Here is a 19721-nt window from a genome sequence, read left to right on the forward strand (position 1 = left end):
ATCCAATGCCGCTTGTGTCATTCCTCATGCAAGATAAGCTATTTTCAGCTCCTGTTGATCTTGCGCTGTGCTTCGTTTCTCCAATTGAAGCGTTGCAGGGTCTCGCCACGAATCGACCAACCCTGGACTTGGCTTTTTACCCCAGGTTGGAGACGCTGGAGACGTTGGACTCTGGAGTTGCTGACCGATACCCGCTGTAGATTTAGGTAGGTACTGGTAGGAGACTGAAGGAAAACTTGGGTAGAATCTCCATCCAAGATGACAAAAAGGCTTAGATAAGGTATCTTTACCTCGCTTAGGGGACTATTTGATGAGTTTACTTCCATTTGGCATCTTCTTCTATTTTTTTTGGCTGTTGCGCACGCTTCTCCGCGTTCGGGGCATCTCACGGGCTTCTCGGTCTCGGTACGTATCTCGGAGCGGCAGAGACCCCCGTGTACTGGTAGCACCTACCAACCTTAGCCAAAGCTGGGAGAAGCCGAGGCAGGCCACTGTTGCTGCTTCGGTCGCTCTGAGCCGCTGCCGAGCTCCAAAGCCACCTCCAATTTCTTAATCTCAACCTCACAGTCAGTAGCTTCATCCTCATCCCCTTGGGGTTTCCTTTTTGTTGTTTACGCGCAATTGTATACTCGAGATTGCTCTTTCTTGTCTGTTTGTCCAGATCTTGCGATTTTACCAATTGAAGGATTCCCAGAGCGATGCAGTGATCCCCGCGTTTGCGCCTCGAGCTTCCTGTTACAATATCGTCCTCCGCAAACTTTACCACATTCCCTCAAGCTTGACTCCTTCTTAAGATGGCGTCCTCTTCAAAGCCAGCTTTGACTTCAAACAGGCGGAGGAACCGCAGACGGCGTCAGGACAAGCCTGCAATAACGGCAAAGCTGGTGCTTGACGATCACATCAAGAGCGATGTCGGCATAGTATCCGAAGACATCTTTCGAGATCTCTTTCCCCATCTAGGTAACGGTAAGTGAAGCACATCTTTCATTACAAGTCAATGCTAGAACGAAATCTCAGCTCAACTCTACCAAGGCGCTACCGAAGACGTCCACCACATTGCGATCGCTCCGTGGATACCCAATGCCAACCCTACCGATAGTCCGTGGTCAATTGTACCCATTATCGAGTCTTCTGCACTCGCGCCCTCGACCGTCCGATTCTCACCGTCTTCTGCTTCCCTACAAAGCTTTGCCGTGACGTTACAACAGGTCGCGCCATCCAAGCTATCAAGCCACAGCCGCGGCGGAATCGAGATCCTCGTGCTTGACGTGGCGCCCGTTCCTCTCGAAACCGTCTTTGTGAGCCTGGAGAGTGAATTGACGAAAAGACTGGAGAATGGGGAGGGTACCTTCTTCCGAGACCACCCTGCCAGCTCCAAGGCGAAAGGAGCCGATTCATCTCCGGATGGGCGTCTCGTAACTTCTCTTCGGGCTGCCCTGAGCAGTCTCAAGGTTGTACATGCAGGCGATCTATTTCCACTTCCTCTTCCGCCGCACCCTCTTACACACGTGCCTCCGAACCCCGGAAAGATCATGCTGTGCGAGCCTGTTGCTCAAGGTGTTTTAACGGAGTCAACCAAGATCATTCTCATGCGCGGTCGTGTCCATACCAAACAGATACGTCGCGTTGCTTCGATGACCGCTAGCCAACAGCTTAATGGCGTACCCGAAGATGAGGATGATACCAGCAACGACCAGTTCTACTCTGCAGCTGAGGATCGCGATAAGTCAGGAATGACCACCGAGGATATGGAGTCTGCGACCGAAACCGAGCCAGATATGTCTGATTTCGACAACGAAGACGAATTATCAGACGATTCTATGGACGATATGATTTCTTTGCAAGCGCCAACATTGCCCACGACCAATGCCAGCGGTGTATCAACACTGCAGCCAGGCACGCCAATGACGGTTGGAACACTTCGTGGCAGGAAAACAAATGGAATCGCAACGCCTGGCTCCGTTTTCTCCAATTTCACCGCGACCACTGCTCGACCAGACCGACCTCGAGGTCGTCTCTTCAAGGCACAGGGTCTGATGGAACAAATTCCGACAGACCTTTTACATCCGAAGCCATCCTTAGAAGATGACGAGGAAGCGCGAATCTATGTCGATGTGACATCGCTGAGCCGTGTTGGATGTTTTTCTGGAGATTGGGTACGAATAGAAGCTGCAGAGGAACCCCCTGCGAATGGATTTGGTGCATTTGGCCTCGGAAGTTTTGGACAAGTTGAGTCAGAGCCTGCCAAGTGGCGACCCGTCCGAGTCTATGGTCTTCCTGAAGGTTATTCGCAACGGCCAATGACCAGAATACCCAGCGCTAAACATGGCGAGAGAAGATTGTCGTTCTTTGAATCCCAGATTCAGCGGCCAGCCAGTCCCACAGCCTACGCATCACCTATCCTCCTGGCCAATCTAGACGATGCACCCTATCTGCGTCTTGCGCCCTTAAAAAAGGCGTCGTATCAAGGCAAGGGGACAATCCCTAGATTTACAAGTGCAGCTCGTCCCCCTTACGCTCGGGATATTACTATTCACCACATTCGAACTCCTATCTCTGCTGAGCGAGCTTTCCAAACCGCCGTTCTGGGTGGCCTCAAACGGTATTTCGCACACAAAATTCGCCTTGTTCGAAACGGCGATCTTATCGCTGTCCCAGTTGACGCTGAGCTCGGCCGTACGCTCCAGGAGATGCCTGGCGCAGGAGGATCCGAAGTGGACGATGTGATGGCACTCACTGCCGGTGGACAGGAGGGAGGAAAGCAACCTTCCAAGTTCGACAGCGTAGCATGGTTCAAAGTTGGACATATTCAAATCCAGAAAGCTGACGAGGACGAAGATGGAAGTGCCGAGGCTTTCTGGGGATCAGTTGCGTGCATTGATAGTTCATCTGTTGCAATGCATGGTTCAGGCTTCGAAACAAGTCGCATACCAGGTATCAAGCAGAGCACATGGCAATATTACCTTGGTCTCAAGAAGACACCCAAGAAGGCCTCGGAGTCGACCCCTGCTCCAATTCAGGAGCCCGAGTTGCCATATGTGTCACCTCTCAGACGCCAGTTGAGGGAGTTGATCGCAGCGGCCACTAGCGCTAGAGCGATTCATTTGAAGATGCCTCCTGTCGCAATTTTGTTAACGTCAACACATCGAAATATTGGAAAGTTGACTCTAGCGTCAGGCGCTTGTTCCGATATGGGTCTTCATACATATAAAATCGACGCGTACGATATACTCAGCGAGGGAAGCGGTAGTGGAAGCGATGTGAAAACTGAGGGTTTTCTCAGGACGAGAGCCGAGCGTGCCATGAGTTGTGGTCCCGATTGCTGTGCTTTACTTGTTCAGCACGTCGAGGCACTCACTGCTGATCGCATCGAGTCAACAATCAAGGAGATTCTAGAAGACACACGAGTTTTGATTGCCACAACGAATGAGGTCGACAAAGTACCCGATGGCGTTCGAGCCTTGTTCACACACGAGTTAGAAATGACAGCCCCCGACGAAGCGGAGCGAGAGTCCATTCTGAAATCCATCATTAGCGATAGGGGTGTTAGCCTTGAGCCTTCGATCGACCTCAACTCAATCGCTCTCAAGACTGCTGCACTTGTGGCTGGAGACTTGGTTGATGTTGTTGAGCGTGCCTCTATCGCTCAACAGTCACGACTGGAGCAGCTCTCAGCCAAGAATACGCATGATAACACGATTATCACGGTACGAGATGTGCAGGTCGCTGGTGGCCCCCTTGCCCGCTGTCTTACCAAGGGGGATTTTGAAATTGCCGTCGAGGCTGCTCGCAAGAACTTCTCTGACTCTATCGGTGCACCCAAGATCCCCAATGTTACCTGGGATGATGTTGGTGGTCTCAATAACGTCAAAGAAGCCGTTACTGAGACCATTCAACTACCACTCGAGCGCCCTGAGCTGTTTGCGAAGGGTATGAAGAAGCGATCAGGCATTCTGTTCTACGGTCCTCCCGGAACCGGAAAGACATTATTGGCCAAGGCGATCGCTACTGAATACAGTCTCAACTTCTTCAGTGTTAAAGGACCAGAGCTTCTCAACATGTATATCGGAGAGTCCGAAGCCAACGTTCGACGCGTGTTCCAACGTGCTCGCGATGCTAGACCTTGCGTCGTCTTCTTCGATGAGTTGGATTCAGTGGCACCCAAGCGTGGCAACCAAGGCGACAGTGGTGGTGTTATGGACCGTATTGTCTCCCAGCTTCTGGCAGAACTGGATGGTATGTCTGGGGGTGATGATGGCGGCGGAGGGGTTTTCGTTATTGGAGCAACCAACAGACCAGATCTTTTGGACCCTGCCCTTTTGCGACCTGGTCGATTTGATAAAATGCTTTACCTTGGTGTCTCTGACACCAACGACAAGCAGCAAACCATTTTGGAAGCTCTGACCAGAAAGTGAGTTGATACCATCTTCCTCTAATCCAACAACAGTGGCTAACAACCTATTTGCAGATTCACACTTCATCCATCAGTATCCCTCGCTTCAGTGGCAGAGAAACTCCCCTTCACATATACCGGTGCCGATTTCTATGCCCTTTGCAGTGATGCAATGCTGAAAGCCGTTACACGACAAGCCACAGCTGTGGACAACAAGATTCGCGCCATCAATTCCGATCCAGCAACCCAACATCCCATTTCCACGGCATATTATTTTGATCACTACGCCACCCCTGAAGACATTGCCGTTATGGTTCAGGAAGAAGACTTCCTGGCAGCTAACGATGAGCTCGTGCCCAGTGTCAGTGCTGGCGAACTGGCTCACTATGAACACGTCCGGGCAACCTTCGAGGGAGTCCGAGAGAAAGAGCCGGAAAACAAACCACCTCCAGTCCAACGTGTTGTGTCAGGGGCGTCGACATCATCCAAGGGCAAGGGCAAGGCGGTTGCTTCAGGATCGAGCAAGGGCAAAGGCAAAGCGATCGCATTGACGAGCGGCGACGAATTTGATGAAGAGGACGAGGTGGATGATATGAATGGCAGATCCAAGGGCAAGGGCAAGGCACCTATGGGATTCCAAGATGGGACAGCCAGCGATGACGATGGATTATATTAGTTGGGGATGGATGGACCATTACGGCATTATATAGCATTTTTTGTATATTGAGTGTTTGAGGGGAGATTGGGTATTTCTTGTTATTAATATCATGGTGGTATATCGGTTGAGTTTGACTAGACTCTGTACACTATTATTCCTTATCTGACTAGAACCAACATTGAAGCAAACTTCCTTGATTCGTTCTGCTCATATCGCTCTTACTTCTTGGCATCCTTCTTGACTTCTTTCTTGGTATCTTTCTTAGTATCTCTCTTCGAGTCCTTCTTATGATCCTTCTTGGAATCCTTTTCGGGGTCTTTCTTCACGTCCTTCTTGGTGTCCTTCTTGGGATCCTTCTTGACTGGCTTCTTGGTGTCTTTCTTGACATCTTTCTTGTGGTCCTTTTTAGAGTCTTTCTTCGAGTCTTTGTGAGAGTCTTTCTTGATCTCTTTCTTGATGTCCTCAGGCTCTTCTTTAGGCTTGTCATCTTTGGCAGCTTCTGCAGGTGCTGCTGCTGTTGCCGCCTCGGGTTCTGGCGTTACCGAAGGCTTATTAGTTTCTTTTTCCTCATCGTCTGTTTCGTCTTCCTCGTCGTCTTCCCTGTCCTCGTCACTATCCTCATCAGTGTCCTCCTCCTCCTCTTCGGTCTCCTCCTCATCGTCGTCCGAAGAATCATCGTCCGACTTTGTCTCAGCCTTCTTTTCTAATTCGGGCTCTTCCTTTATGGCCGTCTTAGCTTCCACAGCCTTGGCCTCGTCTGGGCTCACTTCCACACTGGCTCGTTTCAAGGAGGAGATTGAACCTGGACCACTTTCCTTCCAAGTGCCACTTGTCGGACTCTGAATAGCGTTTCGTCCTGCATCCGTCTCGGCCCATGAACCGGATGTTGGTGACTGGATACCATCGGTCTTTGCGACAGGAGTTTCTGGTTCCTTAGATTTCCCAGTCTCCTTCGCGCTTATGTCCTCCTTCTTGGCCTTCGCACCATCCTTACCATGGACCTTTTCTCGCAGAGTCTTCAGGCGAAGTTCCTTAGCCTTTTGCGCAGCTTCATCAGCGACGGATCGGACAGGCAGAGCCTTCTCTTCCTTCTTAGGTTCTGTGGAAGCCTTCGGTGTGGCAGAAGATGCAGCGGCCTTGGTTGCCGGCAGCGGAGGCGCAGCAGGAGCAGGTTTTGGAGCAGCGGCGGCGCTGGCGGCTGCAGCAGCTACAGCCTTTGCGACAGGCGAAGGGGTCATGGACGCAAGAAGGCCGCCGGTAAGGTCGATAGGCCGTTTCAGCGGGGGCTCGGGAAGCTTATCGTTGATGGAGGGGATGGTGAATTCGTCGAAGTAAATCGTAACATGCTCCTTGAGCTCGCCATATTCGTTCCATTCTTCGATTTCAACAATGTCCTACAGAAAGCGACATGCATCAGCTATACGGCCCATGGTAGTACTAAAGGGGACGTTTGTCGTACACCTAGAACCCAGCCCTCCTGAACGAGGGCAGGAAGTTTCCTCGGGCGACCGCTCTTGTCTTTGCCGGCTCTTCGACCCCATAGCAAACGAGCCTTGGTGTCGACGGCAATGTCGACGGCTTTGAAGGGAACCCGGTTGGCGCGTAGGATGGTCTCGAGGCGTGAGGTGGCCGTGACGATGTGGGACGAGCCAGCTGTCAAAGAAGTGAAAATAAAGAGGGCGGGGTCGGTCAAAAGGTTGGTCATGTTGGATTAAATATTAAATAAGAGTTTGATATGGTTTGGTTTGATTAGTAGAGAGAGTGTGAGTTGTTCGTCAGGGTATTCGCATTATCTGATGGAGTTATGGAATGTGGTTGGGTTTCTCTGGACAACTGTCGAGGCAACCTATGGAACGGTAGTAGGGATAATGGAGCTATCCTCATCAGCTACGTAAGCATAAGGTGTCGCATGGTACTATGTCTCATAAAATACCAGGCGGAGTACTTGGACGCCCAGAAATAGGGGAACCGAACTCCTTAATTATAGCGCTCTAACTTGGAGACTCAGTTGGAGGAATGATGCGGGGGCGGGGCATTTGGAACTGTTGCTGCAGGAAGATCTCCTGAATGCATGAGAGTGCTTTAGTGGACATAAAAATGCATGAGAAGGGTTTCGAACTACATTGGATGTCAGAAAAGCGTTTTGTGATTCTTTCTCTGACTGCCGATGACGGGAGTTGCCAACTGAAGATGCAATACTCTCTTAGAAACAGAACCAGACAATACAGTGACTGAAGTGTACATGTATCATTTGTGTGGCTGATACACATCTCGTGTTAGTGATATGATGTTATAGTGAGGCTGTTTGAACTGCATTACGAAAGAAGAGAAAGAGATTCTCCACCATGTCGTCAGTTCTTCCTTTCCCTTGTTTCGGTTTTCGGTTTTCTTCTTCTCATCTTTCTTTGTCTCTTTGATTCCCCATAATGTCCTTCTCTCCATTATCATCATCAATTAATATCAACCCCCCTTAAAAGAATGCCCCCTACCTAGGCCTGGGGCTTGTTCGTCCTTTGTTGGCCGCTACTGGCGGATGCGATGCCCACGGACACTATGGACGCCATCTTGATTCGGAATCGTCCACTATCGACGCATGGACAGCGAAGGGCAGTGTCCAACTGCCCGTGATATATCCTGAAACTCCTTTATCTTCCACTTGAGACCAAGCGATCCTCAATTCGATCAAGCCATCGAGCTAAAGATAGCCGCGTACCCGTCTGCACCAGCAACTACCCGCGTCTCCCGGCCTCCAACAACAACTATTATAGCAAAGGAAGCCATGTTATCCTTCGCCTCAGAGGACGCCAATTTCGTGTTAACCCCACTCTCAATCTGTTTTATCGACACTGCAGATGATAGTCGCATCTTGGCATTACTTTGAGTGGCAGTTGAGATCTATCATTAGAGTACCATCGGCTAGTCGCCGCTCTTTTGCATGATATCTATTTCTCTTATGGATGCGGTGTACCAAGTCACTGCGCCAGGACTATTTCATTGGCGACAACAGCCGCTGCAGATCCAGTATTGTACCAGTCTGGCTCAAGTCGTGCCGCTCGCAATAACCAAGGGCATACCCCTTAACAGCCAATTAGACATTCTCCCTTCATCTGGACTAGGCCATGGTCTTCGGTGTGGCTGCCATTATCCGTGGGCGGCACCAGTTCAAGATCTGGAGGCGTTTTTTAAGTGTTTCAAGCTTTGTGCACGCACTTTAACTGAAGCATCTGTGACTGTCTCTGAAGTCACCCAAAGCCAAGTCACCACGAGGGTTTTGTCTGAGATTGGTTTGCAGTTCCTTTCCTCTCACCACCAGCCTATCTTTGCGTGGCGGAATAATCCCCTCGTCGGAAGCGCTGTTGCAAGCCGTTTCATAACCTTGCCCACGCCGCTGCATCGTGGGACGTTGAATGAGACGCTCTGGTCCTCGCCATGGGTCCGGGAAATTGTGTGTCAAGCGATGCAACCGAATTTTGCAGTTAACTCCGTTAGTTTGGTCGCATTATAGAGCACAGTCCGGGTTGCACAATGATATTGGGTCTGAAAATTTCTCTTCTTCTTTGTCTCTCTTGACTCATCTAGGTAGACTGACAGCTTTGTCGACACAAGGTCGCATGGCAACGAACCCACACCGACTTCTACAACAATGACAGTTAGTTGGTCAAGACACAACAAACCACGCAAAAGGGGAGATGCTAAAATAGAAGTTCTTTGCTGGCTCCAGCAAAACACGTCCCTGCAAGCCTGGCAAGCTTTGATTGGCCGAGGATATGCAGCCGAAGACAGTTTGCCAGTGACCGATGCTTCCTTTTGCAGGGAGCAGAGGCCAGAAGAGAGCTAGACCGGGGTAAGCACTCTAGCTCAGGAACAAGCCAGTCAAAAGCGCAGTAGCCAAGGTTCTGCCGGATCCTCAACCGGGTTCTAGGCTGCCTTTGGATCCAATCACCGTCCACATTCATGACTGCAATGCAAGGTACCGTTGTGTGGTGGTACTGACGAAAACCATTTGGACCCAATGCCGGGGCTAACTCATAGACTTCCAGGGACGGTACGGGGAACAATGCCAATCAAGTTGGGGGCTAATGAGGTGACAACGCACCAGGGCTCTGACTGCTAGACAGGCAAGGGTACCTAACTATGGACAGGCGAATGGATGGATGGATGGATGGTCTTTAATGGACAGAGATTAAGTCCCGCAGTGTGTGCGAAAACTACAAGTTGCGCTCGGTATCCGCCCAGGCGCCTTGCTTGGTTTCCTCTTGTTTACCTCTTCAAGTGCGCTTGTTTTCATGATATCACTCTTCCAGCCTTGTGCTATACACTCATTAAACGATTCTTGATAACATTCTTTGTGCTTTGCACCCTACAGTCTTTTTTTGCTCAACGCATCAAGAATCTCTTGCTATATCTTTGGAAGAAACCACCACAGTTCTTTTTTCAAACCACCAACAATCACCATCACCATGCAGTTCTCTAGCATCATGATTGCCGTCGCTGGCGCCTCGGTCGCCGCTGCTCAGGACTACGCTCCTCCTGCTCCTGTTCTGGACACCACAACACTCACCTCGACCACTACCCGGGTTATCACTCTTACTCAGTGCAACCCTACTGTGACCGACTGCCCCCTCCGTACCACAACCTCGACCGAGGTTGTCGTTACCACTTCGACTGCTGCGCCCGAGGTTCCCACCACCTCTGTCTACGTTCCCCCTACCACCAGCGTCTACGAGCCTGTTGTCAACACCACCAGCCACGAGCTTCCCACTATCATCAGCACTCCTACCATCAGCACCACCAAGAAGGCTCCCTCTGCCAAGACCACCTTCTACCCTGCTGGCAACACTACCACCAAGGCTGGCCCTACTGCTCCTGGTTCTTACACCACCACCAAGCTCCCCGTCCCTGGCAGCAGCACTGATGTTCCTGGAAGCCCTGGCTATGAGGCTCCCAGCCCTTCCACCGTGCCTACTGCTGGTGCCAGTGGCCTCATGGCCTCCTCGGGCTTCGTCGGTGCTGCCATGGTCGCTGTCATGGTTGCTCTCTTCTAGATGCATTAAAACCGCTTGGTTACACGACCCAGCCTGTCCCTTGACAGACATGAATTATTCTTCACCTCACTTATGATACCTTGTTCTTCTTCTTAGGGGATGGCCGTTTGGAGATTTTTATTGGGGCGAGATTCTCGCTGCGAGGCAACGTCTTTTTCGAGATTGGCTACTGTGTAGCTATTTGATTCCTTGCAGGTCATCGATGAGGCGCATGGAATACCCAGCGCGGAGTTTTCTGAATGCATCATATGTCGGTCACGTACACATACGTACGCATATGGTGTCTGGTTCTGGGCTTGGAGGCGGAAGCCTCGGGATGTTGAGGAGTTTAGAAAATTATGTTCACATCACATTGATAGAGTCATTGAGATCCAATTCGACATGAAACGACACATGACAAGTTTATCTATGCGAGTTTGATGATTGTGCATATGGCCACGTAGTTATGAGATCAGCTGCTGTTGTAGATGCATCGAATGCTTGACGAGCTGATTCTTTGCTTACATGTGCAGACTGACTCAGCGGCGACGTCTTAGCCGGCTGTCGTTATTCTCTTGACCTCCACTGCCTCGATAGTGTAAGTATGCATGGTGGTGTAGGTGATAGATGTCAGCTATTTCCGCCATGTTCCTTGCAAAGATTCATGCAAATGTCATCAACTCCAATGAGGTTGAGGCTTTGATACAGTATGATAGGTATGTACCATACTGTAGTATGTCATCCGTAGATGTCTGCATATGTGTGCAGTCCACTAGGTAACTAACTAGCAGTGTATGTGTGTATGTAGACGTAGAGCATGTCTCTCACTCTCTGCATTGCATTGCATTGCATTGCATTGCCTTCTGGTGTGAGGCATGACTCTCGTCCCTTGAACATGAGATGCGTGTAACCACACCCGCTAGTAATGAAGTTGCATTTCTCATACCGAAACAAGTACATCATCTTTTTCGCCTCATTAGGACGTTTTCCTCCAACGGCGACTAATAAACAAACAATTGACTCAAGCTAGAGTTGGGAAAAAACTGGACATATCCACAACTGCAAGACCGTTACTCACGTGGTAAAAAAGGGAAAAAATAAACTAAAAAGACCCAAAAAGTTCGCCGAAGTTGCTTGGCTTTTTGAGAGGCAGTTATATCCACAAATGGATAAAATATTGGCCCTTTTCCTCCCTCTCTTCACACCCTCTTTATTAGCCTCTATTGTGCATCGCCTCCAAAGCTTCGGGACCGAGCCGTTGGGGTGCATTGAAGACTTGAGGCCTGTGTAGTGAGGGTATAAAGTCCATGAGCCTGCCAAGCCTCTCCTAAAGTTCCAAGTATCCCGGGTCACTTGAGATCGAGGTTTTCGGTTTTCTTACCTCTATCTCCGTGCGTGTGAGACCTGTCATTTCTTTTGTGTATGTCCTTGTTATACTGGCCATGCCTGCACAGCTGATCAACACGGGCTAAAAGACGGGCATTTGCCTTATTGGGCAGATTCTCACACTCTTCTGGCGGCCTGCATATGCGCTGTTTGAGTCGTGAGGGAGGTCCAAGGTCACTCTAATGTCGATCCCTCTGAGCCGCATCTGGTGACGTGCAGGTTTTGGCTGAGCAATGACTGGAACATGCAGAGAAACGCTTGGAATACGTAAAGCCGCAAAGAGTATTTGCTCAATGCGCAGTCATCAGCTTACCTACAATACATGTACATGTATCATATAATAGTGCAACTTTTGTCACTGTGAGACAGACATGAAGGGGACATGGCACTACAGCTGCGAGCAGTTTACTAGAACTGGACACTCAACAGCCAACGCACATGGACCAACTATTATTAATCATTGAATATACTAACAGAATCTCACTCTCTGCGAAATTCTCACTGTCGGCCCGGTCTACGCCCTACAGAGACGGTCCGCCGGGATACCCCCCCTGCCAAAACCCGCGGGTAGCCAAGTTTATTACTGACCTTTTTTGGATAGTCACATACACGACACATGGAGAGAGAGTAATGGACTAGTTAGTTGGTGACCAAAGAAACAGTAAGAAACATCAGATCATATCATATTATATTATTCTCGAGTCTCAACGAATAGGCCTGGTCTCGCAAACCCCGCCCGTTTTGGCTCAGCCACTGTCACACAGGAAAAGTCGATGAACTTTATGAGGCTTAGACTCACGAATAGTCTCAGTATCTCGTTCTCAGTCCAATCACGACATTGACGGTTTGGATCTGGGGGGAATGGGACGGGGATAGAAGCACTTGCTTCCAGGCTATGAGATACCTTACGGCGTAAGCACCACGGTCCTTTTGAGAATATGCATGTCGTATATATTGTCTATTTCGGATCCCGATATTAACCTGCTTCATCCATCGATCTCCGCGTCCTCGGTCTTACGTAGCACAGTACAGCGTCATGCTGGACAAGGGAGCGAGTTGCAGATGCCATGAATGACCCCCTGATGAGTGTGGCATGAATCGTATCTGTCACTGATGACCGATCCTCACTTATTTTTCTCTTAACTACGAATAAGAGAACCACTCAGACAACACACATGTCACCTCATGGAGCGTCTAGTCTCTTGGCTCTCTCTGTGAAGGTTGCGTGTCATTTCGCTATCTCCTCTAGCCTCGTGATCCCATAACTAGCACAGGCGCATCTGGAGCTTTGCATTATATTCAGTGGTCGATTGACAGCGCTTAATGAGATCCTAGGTGGCTTTAGTACGGGAGTAGTGGCATCCAAGTTGGACACGGCGGCTAAATAATAAACTAATAGATATCAATTACACTACCACATCACATCCTGAAGATCACGGCCATATTACGGGTCGATAGGTAGATTTCGCCGTGGTAGACGTGCAAATCGTCGACTATCTCTTGCTATATGCTGACTTGGCTGGATAAGGAAAAAAACAGGACCCCAATTCCATCCACTCTCTGTCGTCAAGTCGAGATTTCTCACTGGCCCAGGTTCATATACGTCTGTGCCTTGTCTTACAAGCCCATCAGCCTCACCCCTCCCGCATTATGATTTCCGATTCTCCAATGAACCCTGCCAATGTTACGCCCCAGCACGTGGGAACCACAGCCATGTCTAGCTAGGTTCTTCATCAAGACAGACGGATGTCTTACATGATTGCGTGAGTGTGTGTGCGTATCTGCAGGCAGACCCCTACCAGTCTCCCATACCGCATGATCCGAACCATCGCGTCGGTTACAAGCCTATCTCCAGATGTCCTCTGAAGGTTGCCTTGTTCGATCGATTCGGAGCGCTAAGACAAGACCTGGGGTCCTGTAGGAATGGCTCACCATCGCCAAGGATCTACACGATGGCCAGCCAAGGTCGCCAAAGGGTTTCCTTAACCGCATTGCGAGGCCTTACACATGATGCAGAGCCCGCTTCCGTCTTTACTCAGGTTCGCACAATTGTGAACAGAACTGTGTTCGCACAGTGGGTCGGCTTGGTCGACAAGTCCTGACGAGCTGGCACCGACTTTCAGGTTGATGTTTGGACGCATTGCAGCATCATTTCGACGAGATACCTCCTGATGATCCATTTGGGTTCGTGGACGGGTTGATCTGGCCTTGCGGTGGCTGGCGAGGCTGTCAATGATAAGTTGCTCAGAGGATAGAGTTGGGTGGGATATTTGGTTGAATTCCCCGGACAGTTGGAACAGGAAATGGTGAAAGTTCAAGAATTGCTTCCAAAGTAAAAGATTTAACTCCTGTGCAGATGATATTGGCCTCAATGGCAATTTTGGAAAGGGGGACGGGCTGTAGTTTTGTAGGGCTGAGATGAACGAACGAGTGACTTGATTGCAGTAACAGTGCTCACTTCCAAGTATTGAGCGGGACGGGACCTCCGGCTTCTTATGAGCATTAGTTCTCGTCCATGACGGGGGTGTTTGGCTCTAGGATGGTCATCTGGGCTCGACCTTGAGGGTCCTCACTTGGATCTCTTGCCTTCATCGTCATCAGACGGGTTTCCTCATTTCTCTTCCCTCAATGCAGTTCCCATTTGCGTATCAAACTTCATGCAGCAAAGCGGCGGGTCAGAGGATAGCATCTGTGCTCCAAGCCATTGGTACTAATCGTTGCCTTGTCGCCAGGCACTGTCTATAGTTGGCTGTGTAAATCCTCCGTTTGGCACTACCAATCCCAATACGGTGGGTGAAGGTCTCACTCCATTTCTTGATCTCCTTCGTTTCTAGAAATCCATACTGCATCAACGCCAATCGGCAACGGGTCTGAACTACAGGATCAGCGGTGGTGGTACCAACAGGAGCTGGTTTCTGCATAAACCACGCAGGGGTGTCCCGTATGGCCAACTGAAGTCACAGTATCCTACTGCCGGTCTCTGGTCAACTGCCTGTTTTCTTCCATGTGCCGTACTCCGTAACCGTTCTACAGCAACTCATGTTGAGCTTTGCCGGGGTGGCGCGGCCAGTAACACCACCGTCTATCTGTTCTTTCAAGGCCTCGCAGCGACTAAGTACTCATCTGTAAATTTGTCCGTGGCTACCTCGGAGGGTCCAGTTGACGAGACAGCGAAAGAGACCAAAGAGGGGCTTGGCGTGTAACTAATGGCGGATTTCCGTGCATTCAGTACCGTATCGTACTGTGCTATGCGGTGTTGTGCTATCATCCTGTGCATGTAGCTCCCTGCCCACGTTTGTATGGGTTGCAGCGCAGAACTATGGGCCAACATTGAAGCATTTTGTAGCTCGACATGTCAGTTGCGGCCATTTCCCCGCAGCGTAATCCACAGACAAGTTGCTCACCCAGGTCTCCCGTCCCGTCTGCATTTCGTCAATGCGACTGATAGTATCTGTGGTGCAGAAACCAGCGTCAGAACTTCAGAAACTGAGATATGATGAGTTACGTATGCTATTGGATACTCCATGCCCGTTTGCCTTGTGCGTGTGTTTGTGTGGGGGCCGGGCTATGAGGGGAACAGCACACAAGACAATAGTCGGCCTTACTCGCCGTGACTAGTCGCATCTGTATGGCCTATCGACTGAATTTTTTAGGACCTGCGGGAGTTGCGTATCCGCTGTGTTTGTGCCGCCGCCTGGGCCGTTCTTGGACCTGGACCTGGACCTGGACCGTCAGGGTCTTCTTCCCTGAACCTTATGCCAAGCCATGAATCCTAGAGACAGGGGATATCTGAGCAGCACAAACATTAGTACCTAGAGATTGGAAAATCGAGCAACCTTATCGTGTAGACCCAAAGCGTTCATTCCGGCTGCATTGGTCCACAACGATCCATCCGCTCTCTGTTTGTCACTATCCCTGTATGTTTGTGTAACACACATCGTGAGCTTCCATGGTGTCGTGATGGCGAAGAGATGCGTGTGACAGTAAGCCATTTTCGACGATGCGACTGATGGGTGCACATTGGACCACAGTCCGAATACTGATGGTGACAAGGACCACCTAAGACTCCCGGCAGTCTTACAGTGGAGAATATGTGACAACGAACATGGCTTTTTGCCGGCGGCAACGGGCTGGCCATGGTATAGCCATGGGTGATCTCCAGGCTGCCTTTGAACATGCATGAGTGGCCATGAGAGGGATAATGGAAGCACACTGGAGTGGCTAGCTGGTACATGAGACAAGATCTTGCCATATCCAAATGCTACTCAGCATGTTGAGCATTCCAAGCCACCAGTTGTAGGCCGTCACATCTTAGGCCTGCTCACTGATGTCCAAGATTTCCACTGGAAAACAGATTGGGTTCCTGATGGCTAAGGTGTAAGGACATTGACCGACGTTGGAGGCCGAAGATAACTTTATCGTGCTATACGAACAATCAAGTAGCTCGCCTTTGATCATACAGGCTAATCCTGTCGTGGTCTTGCATGCTTACCCTAGTGTTGGCCGTCGTCGACTGGGTTCCAAGAATGTGATCTGATTCGCCAATGTGATGCTAACATGCAACCATTTGCCAAAACCTACCCAAAGCAGATGTTCTGTGCTAGCTGTCTCAGATGGGGAAGAAACTGAGACATTTGCCCACACATCAAAGTGAACTATGGTCTCGGCACTTGAGCTATTCGATATGCTCTGCCATGATATCCAATTGACGCCCAAATAACAGGCTCATAAGAAGAAGCATCTGGATGTCTCACGAGGGGCTTGAAAGGTCCCGCAAGATGGAAGAAGCAACATTCAAAAAATCTTGAGGTGAGTACCTCATGGGCACCTTCTATTGTCCTATCGTGTCCCGGTTATTTGGTCATGGAAGGTGTCAGCTGCTAGGCCACCTTGTCGCCTGAAAGAATTCAATTCAGATACAATCGACCTGATGCTTGCACTGTGGTTTCTTATCTTGAAACCGGCTTGCATACCAGCCATGGCAAGCTGAAGCGCCATTCGTTAAGCGAGATGCCTAATCTCGATGTTTAGAGTAAAAGAGCCAGGCGGTCACTGGCGCTATAATTGGTTCAATGGCGCATGCCGGTTTAAGGTGGCGGCGGTGCGTGGGTATGATTCTGGACTCGCAAACTAGTACAGATACTGCACTATGTTGTGTAGACTGGTAGTAAACCGTGATCTTGGAACTTCAACAGTTGGTAGGGTGGTGTGTATGGACACGATCCATAAAGGCTAGGTCGCAAGCATGCCTGGTAACAAACTAAAGGGAAGGATTGCCAGCCAACCCGCAGTGAGCTATTAGTTATACTTTCCGAGTTGATACTAAACTTGCTGTAGTGTGCACAGGGTGGCTTGATGACTGGAGGTCTTGTTGTCCACAGCCCATTGGACGCGTTTGAAATATGTGAAGAATTGGGTGAGGTGGTTATTAGCAAGGTAAACAAGGCGACTAGACATCGGCCGACGAGAAGCCCCTTGTTAGATTCAATATATGGATCGGACTGCTTGATCCACGGCATGGCCAGTCAAGTAGAACGAGAATCAAATTTCATATAGCCATCAATGCTAATGTTGATGAGAGCCAATATTTGCAGAGTTCAGTCAACAAGCGCTGGGCGAAGCCCCTGTCGCCTTGGTAGAAATTCGCTACTGAGTAGAACACAGCTGAAGCCATATACATATGAAAGAATCATCGAAACGTTGAGGCAGCGGTGGGTTCGTCCGGATGTAACGTGATGTCATCTTGAAACGGCATGATTTTTTTGATGTGTTGGTTCGTGAGATGAAGTTGAAATGAGGTTGCTAGAACCAACAACTAAACGCGCTTGTGCACGTGCTATGTAACTGTACTTGTGCGGCTATCAAGGCAAGCGCCGTGATTGAGGTCATCATTGAGTCTGTTTGGGAAACAAGATTGGCTGCTCCATGGAGTGCCTTCCAAATCCATACTTGCCGCGGCCGGGTAACCTTCCATCAGAGTCTGTGCTGCGCTGTGATGTGCTGGCATTGCGGGCAGGTGCGGATGGGACTGCAACTGCAGGCGGCAGCTAAAAGAGCTCCCGTGTGAAGCTAATATCAAACTTAATCGCAGAAGGACCCTCAACTGAGATGAGACCTTTGAAAGTTCCTTGGCGAAGCTAGTGCCAATGACTGAGACTGACTGGACTAACGTTTGGGTATTGTTTTCCTTTCACTCATTCCCCCACACTTGCCTCGTGAGAGTAGATTGCCTGTCACATTGCTGAGTCAATTTCAAAAGCAAGATGCATTGTCAAGACTGGGCTTGCCATACCAACTTAGATCCTTACCCAGTAGTTTGGCATCCAAAGTAGACAAGAGCTATTTCTCGTTGTATGTGTCTTAGTTTCTGGCTCTAGTGTCTTTCACAATCGGGCAACATTCAAATGCGAAACCACCGCCACCAACGCTCGAATGTGGTCCCCACTATCCCAAAACCAGAGAGATTCGGGGTCAGGCAGGCCAAGGAAAATCCCGTTATCCTTGTGTAACCTCATCTGGCTTAGATGCCGTATCTCTCCTCGGCATTGACATCATCCAGACCCGGGAATTCGGGTGCCCCTCACATCTGGCATCTCAGGTGATCCTCTCCTTGGGGTGCAAGACAACATCAGACCTTGAGATAAGATGTCAAAATCGACTCAGCAAAAGGTGTCCTAAATTTATCCTAAACCTACCTATATTAAACTTATGCTAAGATACCTAAGTCTTGTTATCATTTGGGATCGAGACCATGAGTTCTCTTCCCTCCCCTAGCCTCGACGAACAAACATTTTTAGAGGCACTCACTCAATGCCCTCATCATTTGGCCATCCTCAAAGCAGAGTTTGAGTGGTCTTTCTATCAAACACTGGCCAAACTTAGCAAGAGCTTACAACGAATACCTACCAGTTGTTATCGGTCTTTATCAAATACCGCAGGCAAACAGACCTCTGTCTGATGGACATGTTCCCCTCCTTCAGGCAGCGGCACAGCAAACTATGAGGTGATCTATCAATATGATGAAAGTGTACTGACAATCTGACTTATAGGATTCATGAAAATGTAACCTGGTTCTCGGAATCACAATCACCTGTCTACCTACTAACCTAGTACCTAGCCTGTTTATCGACAGCCCCCCACTCGACAAACCCAATTCTTACAACAAAGTTCGAACAACCAACAGACAATCACAACACATTATCTGCAACTGGCCAAACATGGTTCTTCTGCAGGATGGCACCCCTTTTTAACGCTAAGAGTCTCAAGTATACGTCACCCATGGCCCGGAAAACTCTCGTCTTCATGTCGCTGGGGTCCGAACCTCTGTTAAACTGCAACTGTCAGAGTTCCAGGCAACCGGTATGGAGACGTCTGAAACATGCGACACATTCATCAACTTGCACCAACACGCCGGCTAGCGACCAGACAACACGTCAAGAACGTCAGTTTTTGCACGGAAACAACGTTGGAATCCCAAGAGGAATAACAGGAGAAACATAATGTCGAAAAACGTGGCGCACAACTCTCCTATCTGTCACGAAACTTTCAAACGACAAGTCAACTCGTCAACGACAGACCAACATACATCCAAGGTCCTCACCCGAGTGGCCTGATCCAAATGCTACACAAGCATAAAAAGAAAAACCACGGCGAAGGAATTGAGCTGCATAATCGGCTGATATGTGCTACCACCTCCTCACCCTTAGTTATAGGCCATCAAGGTATAATAAATGCAGGCTGGATCCTGAACCGCAGCAGTCATGAAGTCACGAGACCGTAATCAAATGATTCATTACCTATCCCAGGGCTTGATTGGGAAGACAGCCCGAGGGCCGCAAATGCCTTTTTGTTTCTTCTCGAGGAACAGACGACTTCCTCCACTAAGCTTTAGCCTGAGCATTGCTTCATATCTGGACCGTGTCAAATAAGGTTATCAGCCTGGTAATCCTTGCTGGACCCTGAAAGTTTTATGTCAGCTTGGCCGAAGCTTGGCAAAACATTATTCGGTCTCCCTCAGTCCCTGACACTAAACCAGTAAGCATATGAAACACTTGAAGAGTTGATTCAGGTTCTGTATGGCGGGAATGCTGCGAAAACTGCATCCTTGAAAGTGACTTCTTGACAGTCAAACATTGAAATGCCCTTCAACGGTTATTCTGACAGGGGAGCATAAATGAGCATGTATCTACCTAGGTACTTATGTCAAGACTTGAACAGCGAACGTTCTCATTCCGCTCCAAGGTATGGGACCCGGAGCTGA

At 49.5% G+C, this 19721-nt stretch overlaps 4 protein-coding genes across 4 annotated transcripts; 3 read left to right on the top strand and 1 right to left on the bottom strand.

Moving 5' to 3' along the window:
* Positions 1 to 794: 794 nt before the first annotated feature.
* FMAN_10234 (putative peroxin-6) lies at positions 795 to 5069 on the top strand (the record flags this gene model as incomplete). The annotated part of the gene is made up of 3 exons (XM_041820885.1): positions 795 to 966; positions 1018 to 4411; positions 4469 to 5069. 3 exons carry the CDS (start codon positions 795 to 797, stop codon positions 5067 to 5069), a joined length of 4167 nt encoding a protein of 1388 aa, XP_041686721.1.
* A 200-nt stretch (positions 5070 to 5269) lies between these two features.
* On the bottom strand, positions 5270 to 6756 carry FMAN_10235 (uncharacterized protein; the record flags this gene model as incomplete). Its single annotated transcript, XM_041820886.1, has 2 exons — positions 5270 to 6445; positions 6511 to 6756. The coding sequence occupies 2 exons, from the start codon at positions 6754 to 6756 to the stop codon at positions 5270 to 5272; spliced, it is 1422 nt and encodes a 473-aa protein (XP_041686722.1).
* Positions 6757 to 9511: 2755 nt separating this feature from the next.
* FMAN_10236 (uncharacterized protein) lies at positions 9512 to 10096 on the top strand (the record flags this gene model as incomplete). Its single annotated transcript, XM_041820887.1, has 1 exon — positions 9512 to 10096. The coding sequence occupies one exon, from the start codon at positions 9512 to 9514 to the stop codon at positions 10094 to 10096; it is 585 nt and encodes a 194-aa protein (XP_041686723.1).
* A 6610-nt stretch (positions 10097 to 16706) lies between these two features.
* Positions 16707 to 17114, top strand: FMAN_10237 (uncharacterized protein; the record flags this gene model as incomplete). The annotated part of the gene is made up of 3 exons (XM_041820888.1): positions 16707 to 16751; positions 16799 to 16897; positions 17043 to 17114. The coding sequence occupies 3 exons, from the start codon at positions 16707 to 16709 to the stop codon at positions 17112 to 17114; spliced, it is 216 nt and encodes a 71-aa protein (XP_041686724.1).
* Positions 17115 to 19721: the final 2607 nt, after the last annotated feature.

The sequence above is a fragment of the Fusarium mangiferae genome, assembly GCF_900044065.1.
Source record: "Fusarium mangiferae strain MRC7560 genome assembly, contig: FMAN_scaffold011, whole genome shotgun sequence".
Taxonomy (NCBI): domain Eukaryota; kingdom Fungi; phylum Ascomycota; class Sordariomycetes; order Hypocreales; family Nectriaceae; genus Fusarium; species Fusarium mangiferae.